Genomic DNA, 15,504 nt, shown 5'->3' on the forward strand with positions numbered 1-15,504 from the left:
CCAGCTTTCCAGATCACGGGATACCACGTGCAGTCTTGGCTTCAGACTCCTGCCCCAGCATCCTGCTGTGTCACACCATGCACCTTGACACACACCTCCCAACACACACAGACACAGACACACACACACACACACACACTCTCCCACACACCAAGCAGGGGCAGGACTGTGGATTACCTGCATTCACCGTGAGTGTCCTTTCTTTATAGCCCTTACTACAGCTGTAATTATTTGATCAATGTGGACTTCTTTGATCATTGAATTCCCAGAGTCCAGCACAGCACCTGGCACATAGTAAGTTCTAAAATATCTGCTGGCTGAATGAAAGGGCTGGCCATAGCTTAAGATTTCCTCAGAGGCTGGTTTTGACCTAACCCTGGCATCTGAATGAAGTTCAGTACACTTATGGGCTGTTCTCAACTGGGGGACCCTCGGGAGGATGGTAAAGAACAGAAACGGGAGACCTACCAGAGGAGGCAGGGGAAACCCATGCACACCCAGGTACTGCCAACAGGTAAGGTAACGGATAAAGACAGTACGTGCTCTTTGTTATCTTTTGGGTAAGGGGAAGAAATAAGAATATATATTTGTATTTGTTCATATTTATTGATACTTAAAAAAACACTTGAGAGGTATGTAAAAAAACTAATAAGTGGTTATCTATGGGAGGAGAAGGGGATGGAGGTAGGAGCGAGATTTCTCAATGAATGTATGAATGTCTTTGTCTTTTTATATCATTTTGATTTTTGAAAATTGCACTATGTAAAAAAATCTAGTGAAAAAATAAAACTTTTGCATAGCTAGCTCACATACATTCACAAAGAACTGCTTTTTCAGGTCCCACAGAAATGCGCCTTCTTCCACAATCCCTCCCCTCTTCCCTCCAAAGTGAAATTCTATACAGCTCTTATGGTCTTTGATAGTCTCTTACCTAAATTTGTTGTCTGTGTATATATAAGATATTTACAAGCTCCCTGAAAGCAAGAACCACATTTCATTGTATCTCTGTATCCCTCTAGCCTACTCTAGGGCCTCTCATAGTAGATTCAGAACAAATAAAATACTGCTTGAGTGGGGAGTTACTGCTTAATGGGTGCAGAGTTTCTGTTTGGGGTGATGAAAAAGTTTTGGTTGCACAACATAAACGCTGCTGAACTGCAAACTTAAAAATGTTTAATTTTATGTTATATTCATATATATGCATACTCACGTTACTGGTAGCTCAGGTCACTCCAATAAGAGAGCTTCAACTGGAGATAACAAATCTCCAATAAAAAAAAAGATCCTCTCCAGATGTTTTCCAGGAATATAGTAAGTGCTCAATAAACATGTGTTAAATAAACAAATAGATAGCATATTAAGAACATCGACTTTGAGAAAAAGCTCTCATGTTGAAAACAAAGCATACCGTATATGTTAGACATGAACATAAACATCTTTTTAAGGACTAGAGAGGTTCTTGCAAACTTTTTCTTTATTTAACTTTCAATAAAAATATAGTCTCCTAACTCAATAGAAAGATAGCAGTGATTATCACACAGGAGGAGCTCAACAAATGTCAGTCTTCAGTTTTCAAGTTCCATGTCACAACCACCTCAGTCTGATTCTCTCCGTCTCGATGGAATTCCAAAAACTGGTTTGGTTCACTTAATTATCTCACTGGGGCTGATCCTTTACTGCCATTCACCCAAATCCAGAACTCTTGAATTGTGGCTCACAATAACTCAATCATCTATACAAGTGTCCGGAAATTAGATATTTCCAGCCAGAGTCAAGGAAATAAAACTTTTTTTTTAAGGGATACAGTAAATCCCAGTATTCATCACCAAAAAGATCAAATGTAAAAAAGTGCAATCTGTGCCTCTTTCAAAAATAGAAACTTTAAGGTTAAAAGAAAAAAAAAAGCCCTTCCCAAACTCATTACCAGACCAGACATATCAGCCACACAAGGAGCTAACAAGGCCTGCTGTTTCCATGACAGAGAACATGAGAGGTTAAAACCACACCAGTGGAAAAAAAATAAAAAAAATAAAACCACACCACTGAATGAAAGAACTGGACCTCCGACACCTTTGCAAAGGCCACTGGACAAGTGCCTTAAACGCTGGATTTCAGCTCTTCATCATTCTGCCCTAGGGATTCCTTTTCTTTAAGCTCTTTATCATGGTCTGGAGAAATACTCTGACTTTCTATGGTAGTGATGGCATCTGAGTCCAACCTTCTTCTTTTCTTCAGTTGGTGCAAGTGGGACTTGGATTTCATGTGTGCTAAGGCAAAACAAACAAAAAAAATTAGGATTTTCTACAACTAATCCTGGAAGCATACAAAATTAACTATACAATCCTTTTCTTTAACAGTAACAGGATCAACACATGTACTGGTACAGCTGCTTAGCATTTTTAAGAGAAGAATAAGTCATATGGCCAGCTAGCTAGCAAACTAGCTACCACATATCACGTATATCTGCTGGGGGCTTTATATCACTAAATCCACACAACAATCTTGCGGGACAGTATTATTCAGCTCATTTTATAGGGCTGCCTGTTATAGATACATTTCAACTCACACAGCTCAAAAGTTACAAATCCAGGGCTTCCCTGGTGGCCCGGTGGTTAAGAATCCGCCTGCCAGTGCAGGGGACACTGGTTCGAGCCCTGGTCCGGGAAGATCCCACATGCTGCAGAGCAACTAAGCCTGTGCGCCACAACTGCTGAGCCTGCGCGAGCCACAACTACTGAAGCCCGTGCGCCTAGAGCCCGTACTCCACAACAAGAGAAGCAATGAGAAGCCTGCACACCGCGATGAAGAGTAGCCCCCGCTCGCCGCAACTAGAGAAAAGCCTGCACGCAGCAACGAAGACCCAACGCAGCCATAAATACATAAATAAATAAATAAATAAATAAGTTACAAATCCAAATTCTTATCTGTATTGCAGGACAGATGGCTCAGGCCTACAGTACCCAGAGCCGCCCTTCCCTCTTCTTAACCAGCTCGCTCAGGTTGCCCCTCCTGATGTGACATCCCTACGCCTGGGTCAGATAAGCCATCTGAATGACTAACCCAGATACTCACATTCTCCAGCCCACAATGCACCAGAGAGATCACAGCAAGTATTCTTTTCTGATGATCCCTTTCAAGGATCCACAAAAGCAGTAAAGTGAAAAGCTACTATTGGCTGATATCAATTTCTGACCTCTCACCCCAAAGACAGTTCTCAGCTTCTGACTAACTCACACAAGCTCCTTTTTACCATCCTGTTCTTTTTCAAGGAAATCTTATCTGGAAACACCTATAAAGATAGACAATGAGATTAAATTCTTTTATACTTACTTAAAACATCATTTTTAGGGATTTAGAAGCAAAAGTAGGTAAGGAAGAGGTTAGAAGTCAAGGAAAAGTTTACTTGAGGGAAAAAGTCAGCTTTGTCTCCAGCTAGAGCCTATGGCAAAAAGTGGCCTTCTGGACTGACTCTCCATGGCAGCAGGAGATGGGAGAGCAAGGACTTGACAGATGGCACTATAGAAGGGCTTACACAAGCTACGCTCACAAAGGCTCACAAATGTTGCTTCTCTGTGGCAATCCCTGAAGGACATTCGACAAATCAAACCACTAAGTTTCCTTTAGAAAAAACAATCAGACACTCTCTTTCTCTTCCCCTTTCATCATTATGAACCAACGATAATTGAGGCTTCTTCTGCTGCTTGGGCAATCACAGCCATCCCCAGTCTCTGACAATGCAGTTCATTTTGCCAGCGTTAACAGTTAATAGAACTAATCGTTCTGTTGGTTGGTACGGGGGAAAAAATCCACTTCTATGAGAATGCCATGCAAAGCAGTACTCTGAACAGGATTCCAGCCGCTGGGTAAAATACAAGCCCTACTTGTGCCTAAAAGGAGTGAGCCTTAAACAAGTTTCTAAACACAATGTAAATTCAAGGCTTAGAGGCTGAGGCCCTTTTGAGCTTTGCTGGATTACTGCAGAAATCCGACAGGGGGGTGCAATGTGGCTCTATGGCAAAGACAGATCCAGGCTCTGAAACAGGGAACTAGAACCTCGGTGCAGGGCTGTTCCTGGGTTGGTCAGGAGCGCCTTATGAAGAAGACAGTACCTTTGACCACCGTCCTTCTGCGTGTCTAACCGTTTTGCTTTCACACAGTTTCCCTTAACACTTTTCATCACAGTTTTTGCAACCAACACCATTTCAACACCAACACCATTCCACAACAAGAGAAGCAATGAGAAGCCTGCACATCGCAACGAAGAGTAGCCCCCGCTCGCCGCAACTAGAGAAAAGCCTGCACGCAGCAACGAAGACCCAACGCAGCCATAAATACATACATAAATAAATAAATAAATAAAATTTTATTTTATTTATTTATTTTAAATTTTTATTTTAAGGTATTACCTTAAAAGTTACTGGAGAGACACCACTTTTGAAGAATGTACTCAGGAGGAGTAACTGCACTTCCTGTTCCCTCCCAGCTGTTTCTGCTCCTTTGGCCTCTTGGGTGAGTTGCCTGGCTTCCCTTACAATCCTACCTCACCCCCACTGAGGTCTAAACATGAGACCAAGAAACTACTCAGGCAGGATCATGAAAGTCAAAGGAGCTCTGGCAAGTTAACTGCAGACCTCTCAGTAAAATATCTACTCTAGCTGAAGCTAGAGGGCATATGATCTTCCTTTGAAATTGAGAATACAGAGATAACTCTCCCGTTTGAGAAGGCCTCTCCATGAAATTTGAACAAAGGCTGTTAGAGGAATCTGGCCACTTTTTTTTTTTTTTTTTTTTTTTTTACAAACAAGCAGACTCCAGCATTCAACCTACCAAAGACCTTAAATTTTTCATGAAGTCAGTGTGACCCACCCTTACAGATTTCTCTATCCTAGACTCTACCTGCCCATTCACGGTCCCCAATGATGATTCGATCACAGAGGTCACACATGTGATAACTTCTCTTGTTCTCAGTTTCACTGCTTGGCATCTTCACTGGAGTGGCTGCAGGCTTGTGGCCCTGAAAAAAAAAAGGCAGGGATGGGGGAGAAGCATTTGGTTCAAAGAGATTTGGATATCATACTCTGATATTAAGAGGAGTGAGATTTTCCCAAATTCCTTTTTCTCATCCCAGAGAGCAGGTGGGCTGTGAAGAGATTTTAACAACAACCTTTCTGAAAGTGAAAGTAGAAATGCAGCCTCCAGGGATCTAAAAGCAGCCTTCTGTTCTATTCCATGGAAAAGAATGCTTGGTTCCCAGAATAGCAACAAAGGTGTCAGCAAAGGAAAGCTTTGTGAAAACCAGACAATAGACAGTACCATGATTAATAATCACCTGGATGAAACTTCGCACAATTTCAAGAGCAGGTTCAAGAACAGACTCTTCCCACTTCGAGACATCAGATACTTCTAAGCCATATACTGGGGGAACACTGGGACCAGGTCCTAATGATGACAAAGAAAAGTTGTGAGAGGCCAGCCTCCAAGACCTAATCTATTCTGCTCCTAGGACTCCAAAATCCTCAAGGGAAACATATGGGGTCAAAGAAATAAACATTCTGACCATGCCATTCAATCTAACCAGAAACATGAACCAAACAGCTACACACAATCCAAGAAAGACCCAGAAGGTTGACTGGTCTGCAGCCAATAAGTCTAGCTGTATAATCCAGAGTCTCAGGTGTAGGATCTTCCAGATCAGTCAGGAAAACAATATAGAGTAACAGCTCTAGTGACCACTGTATGGGCTACAATATAAAGGTAGCACGTGACAGGAGGCAATTAGCAGCTTGAAGTGAGTGCCTGTTCTAAGGTCCATATCATCTTACAGTGATGTCACTCTGTGGCAAAAGAGTTCACAGCTTTCTTTAATCTCAGGTTTGTATACATCCCTTCAGCAGTCTAGCATTCACGAAACTCATTAATACCATACTGATAATCAATGGGCTGGCAACAGCAGAGTATCAACCAGTGAGCTGCTGAATCTGAAAATTAGAAAAAAGCCTTGGAATTGAACTAGTTGAGCCCTGTTTCTAAGAAACAGATCTAGAGGAGTATTCAAGAAATACCCTCTGGTAAATACTTTTGAAGGGAGATAAGAATGGAGGTAGCCGAAAGTATAGCTATAAGCATTTCATCCATCTGAGCCAACTATGTTTAGTCTCTGCTGGTAGTTTCCCCAGTCTGTGGATACACTAAATTGCCTTCCACATCTAGGTTAAGTCAGTTGCCTAAAGGCAAAGAGCACTGCCCCATGGACAAAAACATCAAAGTCCTCAGAATGCCAACGGCTGGCAGGTGCTGGCCTTTTGATAGTGCCAACCACAAATAAGATTCTTCATAAACTGGACTGGGCTGCACCTGCCACCACATGGAAAGGTGAGACTGGGAAGGTGCAGGCAGCATCCACAGCACACCTGGCCTTGGCTAAGCTCTGCACCTGTTTCCAGGCCACTCTATATTTTCCTTTCCCCTCTAAGTCCTTTGTTGGGCTTCTGTGCCCTGTCTAAGTACCTTTCAACAAGTTCTCGGCTCCCAGCTGCTATTTCTGGCTTGGGTCCAAGGCCAAGCTGGGGTGGGGAAGTCCCTCTGGCTTCTTGCCAGAACCTTACCCCAGCAGACCAGCCCTTGGCCAATCACACACGGCTCCTGATTTACAGGGCAGCTGTGCCTTTCACTCTAGCACCAGGACTGTGCCGGCATACACATGAATGAGGAATGGGCATATGATGCACTGTGCATCAAGCCCTCATGACTCAGAGATGGGGGAGTTATTGTGGCTTTACCACAGGAAGAAGTTCTAAATCATTATCCAAAAAAACCCATCTTTTGTTACAGACTAATTGTTAGCCCTGCAGAGAAGAGAAGCTGCATTAGAAATTTGTAGTAGGGAACTTTGTTTCAGCTGACACAAAGACTTCTATCTAAAAGGACATGCAGAGAAAGCAAGGTAAGTAGAAGAAAGTGTAAAAAGCCCCTTGGCGTGAGAACTACACTAGAGAGCTCTAGCAGAGAGTGAGAACCGAGAGAGAGATCCTAGGGTCAACAACATGGCCCAAGGTGTTTCTGTTCAGAGGCACTGAGGAGGAGGGGGAGACCTCAGCTGTACGTATCTGTAACTGAAAGCAGAAATCCAATGGCAAAAGGTAAACAGGGATGATTCAAAAGCATATTAAAAAAGGGCCCAAAAGATAAAACTAGGGTTTCACTTATGCTTAATCTCCTTTAAATTAATCTCCTTTTAGCTCGTAACCACACAATTTCTTACCCGAGGCCCAGTACTAATGCTGTCCAGCTAAAGTTATAACTAAAGGAAATAAGAAGCATGGTGTAAAGCTGAGCGTGGACTTCAGAGTCTGGCCTGCATTCAGTACTCTAATGCTTATTAGCTAGGGAATTTTTGGCAAGTTATTTAACTTCTCTAAGCCTCTATTTACTTATCTGCAAAAAGAAAAGAATACCACCCACCTTGAAGGCTCAGTAACATATGTATGACACCAAATTTAGTGCTAAGGATGCAGTACAGGGTCCGATGAATGAGAATTTCGTTCCCTTTTCCTTAAAAGTGCTGTTCAACTGAAGTTAGAGTTGCAGCAGCCTGAAGCACTACGTATCTGAACACAGAAGCGATGCTGGGAGAATTGGTGAAAGTTTTGTCTTTTTATACTACTTATCTGGCCCCCAAACCATTTTAATTAGGAAAGCCTCCCTATGGAAATCTGACTGTTCTTCAGGTACAAAATCTGAAGCTAAAAACAACCCTGAGCACCAACTCCGCTAAGAAGGTATTGTTATTTTGTTCTTCCCTGTCTGCAGCCAGCACTCATGTGTTCAAGGCATAAGGCAGATTCTTCCTTGGGAAGAACTGTTTTCTGAGGCATCACAGGAAAACACCCCTGGACAATCACTTATGCAAACCCCCCCAGGTCAGGTCCCAAATCTTAGAACAGATCCAGAAACTAAAGTTCACTTTCTGGGTGAGCTGAGAACATCTATGTTCCACTGAAAGCAGACCCAAGGCATAAGGAAAAACAAGGACACTTACTGCTCAAAAAACGGTTTTTAATCCATCGGTTTTGCTTCCGGGCATATCTCTTAGTCACTTGTTTCAGAGCCTCAATACCTGAAAGACAAGGTAGATATAAGAACCTCTATCTAACCACTTCTCACTCTGCTGAAAGGAAGGCTCATCCAGCCCAGCATTAGAGAAAACTAGCCACGTCAGCACACTGGTGGATACTTGGCAGGTGAAAATCTCAATTCTGAGCTGAAGGCCATTTGGGTCTCTTTTAGCCTCAGCTCCTTCTCAGGCCATAGCAGCAGGACACTCTGTCACCCAAGGATGTCCAAGGCTAGGTTAGATGGAGAATTCACACCTTTCTTTAGGAGCTGGTTTCTAGTCTCTGGTGTGCATTTTCCCTCAGTGATCAGGTACTCGTGAAATTCCTTGAAGCCAATTGATTGGAAGATACCATGTTGATAGTCCTGGCTGGGAACAGGAGAGCATCAGCAGATGAGCCATTGAATCTGAAAGCTAGCAGGGCATTGGAGATGATCTAGCTGAGCCATTTCATCTCATAGATGAGGAAATAGAGATCCTTAGCAGTTACTACCTCTCTGAAATCCTTCCTCCACCTTCCCCACCAGCTCCCAGGTTACTTCCCTTGAAAATTAACTTCTGGGAATGTCTGAGATTAGAAAATTGCAACTGTAACAACTACACCAAACCTCCTTCCAATGATGAAGGGTAGCAAACAAGTAGATCCAAAGCCAGTATTATATGTTTACGGTCTTTTGACCGTAAGCAAGGGGTGGAGAGTAGGTGAAAGTAATAGCCAAATTCTCACCTGTTTTCCACAACTTTCTTCTCATTATAGCGTTTGTGAAAACCTCTTAGTTCATCCAAGAGCCCAGCGGCAAGCATGTTATCCACCCTCTTATCCAAGCGCTCATCTAGAACTTGAATCAAATTAACCCATCAACCAGCAAGCCTGCCGAAGGTGTGTACTATACATGATGAATGCATAGGCTGCCACAAAGAAGAGAATTTGTTCAAATGGAAGAAAAGGTTCAGAGTCCAAAGATTATACAATAATTCATAATTATATTTAGTCACACTTAAAACTCTGCAATTTCAATAAAAACAGCCAGAATGAGGCATGTCTTCTTATGTAAAGAGCACACAATTACAGCTACTAGGAAGAACAAATATTTTATTCTTGTATGGAATGTATATCCATTGTTTATTTTAGAGGCAGCTGAGAGCCCCGTTTTACTCTTACTTTTTTCCATTGTGTTTGTTACTCTAACTTTATGCTATTTCATATTTAAGAACTCTCAGATGACACCTTAAATAGGAATGAAAAACTTTAAACCAAAGCCATCCTAAGTATATCTTGAACTACTGAGCCAGACAAAGGAGCAAAGAGTGAGAGGTGATAATCATTCCAATGTGGTGGTCAAACACAGCTTTATTATGAATCAGATACCACTGTTTGATGCTGCACTCTAACACATGTTTTTATTTACAAAATGTTCATTATTAAAACATTACCTTTTTTTATAACCTTATAATTTAAGTTTGAGATAATATAATTTGAGATTAATTTAACAAATTTCCACCATTTCAATTATGCTCTTCTACATCTCTGCCGTTGCTATTTCTTGGCTTACAATGATAATAACCTTTTTTTCTATCTTCCTAAAAAGTTTGCATTTATTGAGGACTCACCATGTGCCAGGCACATTCTGAGCACTTGGCATGTATTATTAATTCATCTAATCCTCAACGAAGCTATGAGATAAGTATTATTATTATCATCCCCATTTTATAGAAGAGAAAATTGGGACACAGAAAGGTAAACCAACTTGCCTTAAAACTCACATAGCCAGAGACAATGGAGCAGGAATTTGAATCCAGACAGTCTGGCTCAGAGACATGTTCTTAATCACTAAATTATATCGCCTGTTCCCATAATGATCTCATTTTTCTAGACCTAGCTCATAAGTTACCTTTACAAATTGGTCCCTGACTCCCCCCCAGAAAATGCTCATCATCCCTTCTCTGTGGCCCCACAGCACCTTCTAGCCCAGCGTTTATCACAACATAGTATCTACCTCGTTATTTGTTGCCCCACTAGACCGGAAGCCCCTTAAGGACAGGTACTGTCTACATTCATCTCTGAAATCCAAGTACTACGTAGAACACTTGGCACTTCATTGAATGCTTGTTGTTATGTTTTTTGGATAAAGAAGTTACTATTATCACAGGGCGTTAGCAAAAAACCAAAAAGAAATACTATCAGTTAGCTAGCTAACCATCATTCCCGCTTCTCAGGCCTACTGATTCCAAAATAATCAGTGATCCAGGCTTTAGCCAATCCAGAGAGTCAGTCCTCCTTCCACAGGAGCCTTCCTTCTCTTTCTCCTTTGGATTTTCTCTGGATGGCAGTCTCTTTCCCATCCCATCTTATCTCATCCTCATCTTATACTAATCTTACACTCATCTCATGTTATACTAATGCCAGGGCTACCTTTACCTGCTTTCCAGAAAGATACCTAGGGAAATGGCACTGTGTCTTACTAAGTCAATGAATAATGATCATGATAATAAAATGAATAGCTAACACTTGTTTAGTGCTTATTATGAGCCACTCATAGTTCTAAAGCATTTTTTTTTCAAAACAACTTTTTATTGAAGTATAGTTGATTTACTCTAAAGATTTTATATACAGTAATGTATTACTATAAGCTCTGTCTCAGATTAACTCTGGGACACCCAAGGACTTTTACCTGTCTGTTCAGCATGAAGCCAGAGGATGCATGGGTTAGGGAACTTCAGAGGGCCTCCAAGGGGACCACCACCTTCCTCTGCATGTTGACGATGAAGAAATTCACTATGAGAGATTCCTGTTTCTTCAAACACTTGCAAGCTCCTAAGTCATTTGAAAAGGGAGGGTGGGCACACCCATAACAACCATTAGGAAATATTAATTCTCAAGTGAAACAGGGGAGAGGCTATTTGTTATAGAATACCTCACTGTCATTTTCACTGCATAAGCCCCTGAACACATGAAGGTCTGGGGTTACTGCAAACCTATAGCTACTCAGAAAAGGGTTCTAAAGAAAACTTTAGGTAAAGAAAGAAATAAAACTATTCTAAACATATATAAAATTTTCTGAAATCAGTTAAACAGGTTCAGAAACAACAGGTTTCTACTACACAAAGAGAACAGGACGTATTCACTTTCAGGTAAGCAGTAAAAGCTTGTCTGGGACACTTTGCTATAAGCCAACAAGTCTAGTCTCGCTGGAATGCCTTTCCCACAGTACAAAAGTATGCTGTATATCCAGCTCATCAACTTTCTTTTTAAATATGTCTAAAATTAATGAAAAATGCTTCTGACTAATTCAGTACTCTACTAGCACAAAGATCACTGAAGAAAGAACTGCACACTTATTCTTAAGCCACTATCCACTCTGTCAGCATCTATTATGCTATGCAGCACTAGGTAATTTAACTCTCAAATCTATACTCTACCACTCTGGGTGATTGCAACTTATCAGCTTGAAAGTGATCTTTCCCTTCCTGATCCAATTCTACTTCCTGAAACCCTAACACAAGAGGAGAGACCCCTCGTCTTTCCCTATCACTGGTCACTCAGAGAGGACCTTAGAGGGAAAAATGTAATAGATATCTTACTTATCTGGAGGCTAGAATACAGCCTCAAACTAAAAGAAAGATGAAAGAAGTCCTCCAATCTTCTTTTAGAGACTCTAGAGCTCTTGCTTAGAACCTACTGTTCTTACGAAAACACATTCTCAACTCCTTACTAATTTAGAAGTCGCAAAATAAGGAGAAATGATAAGAACTGATTAATAAAAGGAGCAGATAGTAACAACCAAGCTCTAGACTCATACCATAAAATGATACAAAAATGAATGTTCATCAGAGTGTCCCTGAGTTCTCCAAAAGTTTTTGGGAGATTTCTATTTAAATGTTTAAAAATAAAATGTTTGGATACTGGAAAGTATAAACTTCATTTATCTAGAATATGCATTATCGACAGGGTGATACTGCCCTCAAGGGAGCAAAAACACCTTAGATATTACAGTGATGTGTGGCGCTCTCCCAAAATCTTATTCTTCAGTATTAAAATTTCATGGAGGGGAGGGAGGGAAGCACAATTAGGAAAAAAATTTCTAAAAAGGCTTCAGGGGCAGGGGGGATAATAGAAAAGGATTAAGAAACACTGATGCAGAATACTCATTTGAGTGGAATACTTCATAACCCCTGTCAATACCAAGTGTTGCTATAAATATCTAATGTGTATAACCATCCATATAGTAGGTCCTCTACTCTGCCAGATAAGGTATCGCTTCCGGTACTACAGAAAAGTACACCTAAGTGGTGATCAGTTTGTAATGTATAGAAATATCAAATCAGTATGTTGTGCACTAGGAATCAACATCGTGTTCTAGATCAATTATACTTCAAAACAAACAAAGTCATAGAAAAAGAAATCAGATGTGTGGTTACCAGAGGCTGGGGGTGGGGGAAGTGGGAACTGGATGAAGGCAGTCAAAAGGTACAAACTTCCAGTTACAAGATAAATAAGTAGTAGGTATGTAATGTACAACATGATAAATATAACTAACACTGCTGTATACTATACATGAAAGTTAAGAGTGAGGCCTGAGAGTTCTCATAACAAGAAAAAAATCTTTTTCTTTTATTTTGTGTCTATGTAAGTACACTAAACTTATTGTGGTAATAATTTAATGATATATGTAAGGAAAATCATTATGCTGTACACCTTAAACTTACATAGTGCTGTATGTCAATTATATCTCAATAAAACTGGAAGGAAAAAAGTAGATAAAATGACTGATAAAATGAAGATGCAGTCAGAAGTGAACAGAATATGGAGCCAATGAAGATGCATATTTATGGAGGAAAAAATAAACCATCTAATCTTAGGAAGGAAGGGAGGGAGGGAGGGACGGAAGGAAGGGAAGGAGGGACAGAGGGAGGGAAGGAGGGAGGAAGGAAGGAAGGAAGAAAAGTATACCTAACACACGAGGCTACAATTTCAAAGTGACCTAACAAAACATGGTTAATGAACTCATAAGGTCATCTCTCTCTTCCCTTCAAGAAAGTCTCCATGTGTAAAGGTGAACTAATCTGTAAGACAGTTTATAAAACCTGCCTCCCACTGGGCAAGCTGCTGGGGCAGAACTCAGCATTGCACAATCAGTTATGAAACCTAAATCACAATGTCAGCTGACTGCATGCCAGAAAAAATGTATATGGAAACTGTTATAAAAGCAAAGATCAAATAGAAAACGAAGCAAGATTACATAGGCCCTAGGGAAAAACTGTATTGCATTATGCATTTTAAATGTAACAACAACAAAGTAGGGTGCAACTATTTATTGAGGGAGTTGGACTGAGGCAGTAACTCTGGGCCTCCTAACCTCCTAACCTGCTGAGCTAAAACACATCAATCTCCACTAACTGCTATTACCAAACCTGTCTCACCCAGGCACACTTAAGAACTGACTGCCCTCTAACTCTAAAGGGGCTTGGCGTCAGTTGGCTCCCAGCTTTCTTACCTGGCCACTTTGCGCTTGTCATGTGGGTGCAGCTTGGCAGCCATTTCTGGGTCCACCTGGCTTAGGCGTTTGTGGAGTGCATGGCCATCCTCCTTTTCAAGCTCAACTTTCTGGTCAATCACTTTCTCAGTGCCCATCTCCCAGGGCTGTTAAATGAAGGTTTAGTAGTAAATTTAATTCAAAAATTCAACAAACACTGAAACACTGTATGTGCCAGGCACTTTACTAAGTGTTCAGGAACACAGAACAGAGATGAATCAGATCTTGCCATATAGTGAGAGACAGATCATAAACAGAAAATTCCAATACACCATGGTAGTGCTGTGAGGCCACAGCAAACAAAGAGGAAAGAGGACTAGCTGTCTAGGAAAGTATTCAGGGAGTACAAGCTATCCAGGCTAACACATCTATATTAACACATCCAGGAGGCTAGTCTTCTCAACAAGTGTAACCAAAGAGTGGACCAGAATTTCCAGCACATTATAGTTTGCAAAGTCCCACCCTACGCAATAGCATCTCTGTAAGAATGGTTAGTGTCAGATATCTCCCTGACATATAGATTGTTTCAGCCAGGAAATGCTGAATCAGACTAATGTACTGTTAACTTACATGGAGATGCTAATTAATCCACAGAGGAGCATTTTTCCCACACACAGCCCCTGTCCTTAAGCCAGCCTGGAGAAGCACACTTCACATATGGAGGTGGCATTTGCTTCAGAATATTAAGTAGGAAAGTTAGTACAGTTGCTGAATATAAGAAATACGCAAAAGTCAACTTTCCTCCCATTAAAATTAGCCAGCAAGAAAGAAGAACCCATTTCCTCATTGAATTACAAGTGAACTAAACGTACCTTAGCATTGACAAGAACTTTCCAGAGCAGAGACTCAATGTAATAATTGGTTCCTCCCACGACAATAGGAATTTTATCTCGGGCAAATATATCTTCAATGTGAATGTTAAGAAAGACATCACAATATTAATATCAAGAAGAAAATCTGACTCACTTGGAAGTAGGGTATTAGTAAGAAACCACATTCATCATATTTTTGATACTAGTCTTCACCGTTTCTCATGAGTTCTCAGAATCATTTCCTATCAGTTCTGGAGGGACTTGCATAAACCAGAGACAGATGCATGATGGTAATTCCTTCCAATTCGAGAACTTTCTAGGCCTTGCTGCTAAAACTCAAAGCTTGCTTAGTATTCAAAATCAGCTTAACAAGCACAAGCCTAAGGACTCTCACAGAATTAAGTGTCAACTGCTCAGGAAGCCACCAAGATGATATCCACTGTGTGACTTTGCCTTCTAAGGCAAATTACAAGCTGGTTTCTCTAAGCCGTAGTTCTTAGACTCATCTTCACCATTTTGTGGTAGTAGTGCACATTTCAGCCACTTGAGACTCTACCAAATGAACTGGGAAGCACAGGCTGTGAAGACAAACAGATTTCAATTACCAGCTCCAACACTCAGCAAGTCATTCAACCTGTCTGAGCTTCAGTTTTCTCACCTGTAAAATCCATTTTTTTTTTTTTTTTTTTTTAAATTTTGGCTGTGTTGGGTCTCCATTGTTGCGCGTGGGCTTTCCCTAGTTGTGGTGATCGGGGGCTACTCTTCGTTGTGGTGCACGGGCTTCTCATTGCAGTGGCTTCTCTTGTTGTGGAGCACGGGCTATAGGCTCATGGGCTTCAGTAGTTGTGGCTCACAGGCTCTAGAACGCAGGCTCAGTAGCTGTGGCGCACGGGCTTAGATGCTCCACGGTATGTGGGATCTTCCCGGACCAGGGCTTGAACCCGTGTCGCCTGCATTGGCAGGTGGATTCTTAACCACTGCACCACCACAGAAGCCCCTCATGAGTTCTTATGAGCATTACACGTGACAGTGCAAATAAAATCCC

The 15,504-nt window shown here is 41.2% G+C and overlaps 1 protein-coding gene across 2 annotated transcripts in view; it reads right to left on the reverse strand.

Moving 5' to 3' along the window:
* Window positions 1–1,456: 1,456 nt before the first annotated feature.
* The window catches only part of TRIT1 (tRNA isopentenyltransferase 1), a gene marked incomplete at its 5' end in the record, with an annotated part of 42,373 nt that continues 28,325 nt past the window's right edge, over window positions 1,457–15,504 (reverse strand). Inside the window, 9 exons of one of the 2 annotated variants that reach the window (XM_079697578.1) lie at window positions 1,457–2,267; window positions 4,897–5,014; window positions 5,330–5,439; window positions 8,039–8,116; window positions 8,370–8,482; window positions 8,841–8,952; window positions 10,786–10,928; window positions 13,609–13,754; window positions 14,460–14,551. In XM_079697578.1, coding sequence (XP_079553704.1) covers window positions 2,098–2,267; window positions 4,897–5,014; window positions 5,330–5,439; window positions 8,039–8,116; window positions 8,370–8,482; window positions 8,841–8,952; window positions 10,786–10,928; window positions 13,609–13,754; window positions 14,460–14,551 — 1,082 coding nt within the window. In that variant the 3' untranslated portion in view covers window positions 1,457–2,097. The remainder of the gene's footprint in view (window positions 2,268–4,896; window positions 5,015–5,329; window positions 5,440–8,038; window positions 8,117–8,369; window positions 8,483–8,840; window positions 8,953–10,785; window positions 10,929–13,608; window positions 13,755–14,459; window positions 14,552–15,504) is intronic. The other variant, XM_079697579.1, reaches the window with a different exon arrangement.

Source organism: Hyperoodon ampullatus (genome assembly GCF_949752795.1).
Source record: "Hyperoodon ampullatus genome assembly, chromosome: 2".
Lineage (NCBI taxonomy): Eukaryota > Metazoa > Chordata > Mammalia > Artiodactyla > Ziphiidae > Hyperoodon > Hyperoodon ampullatus.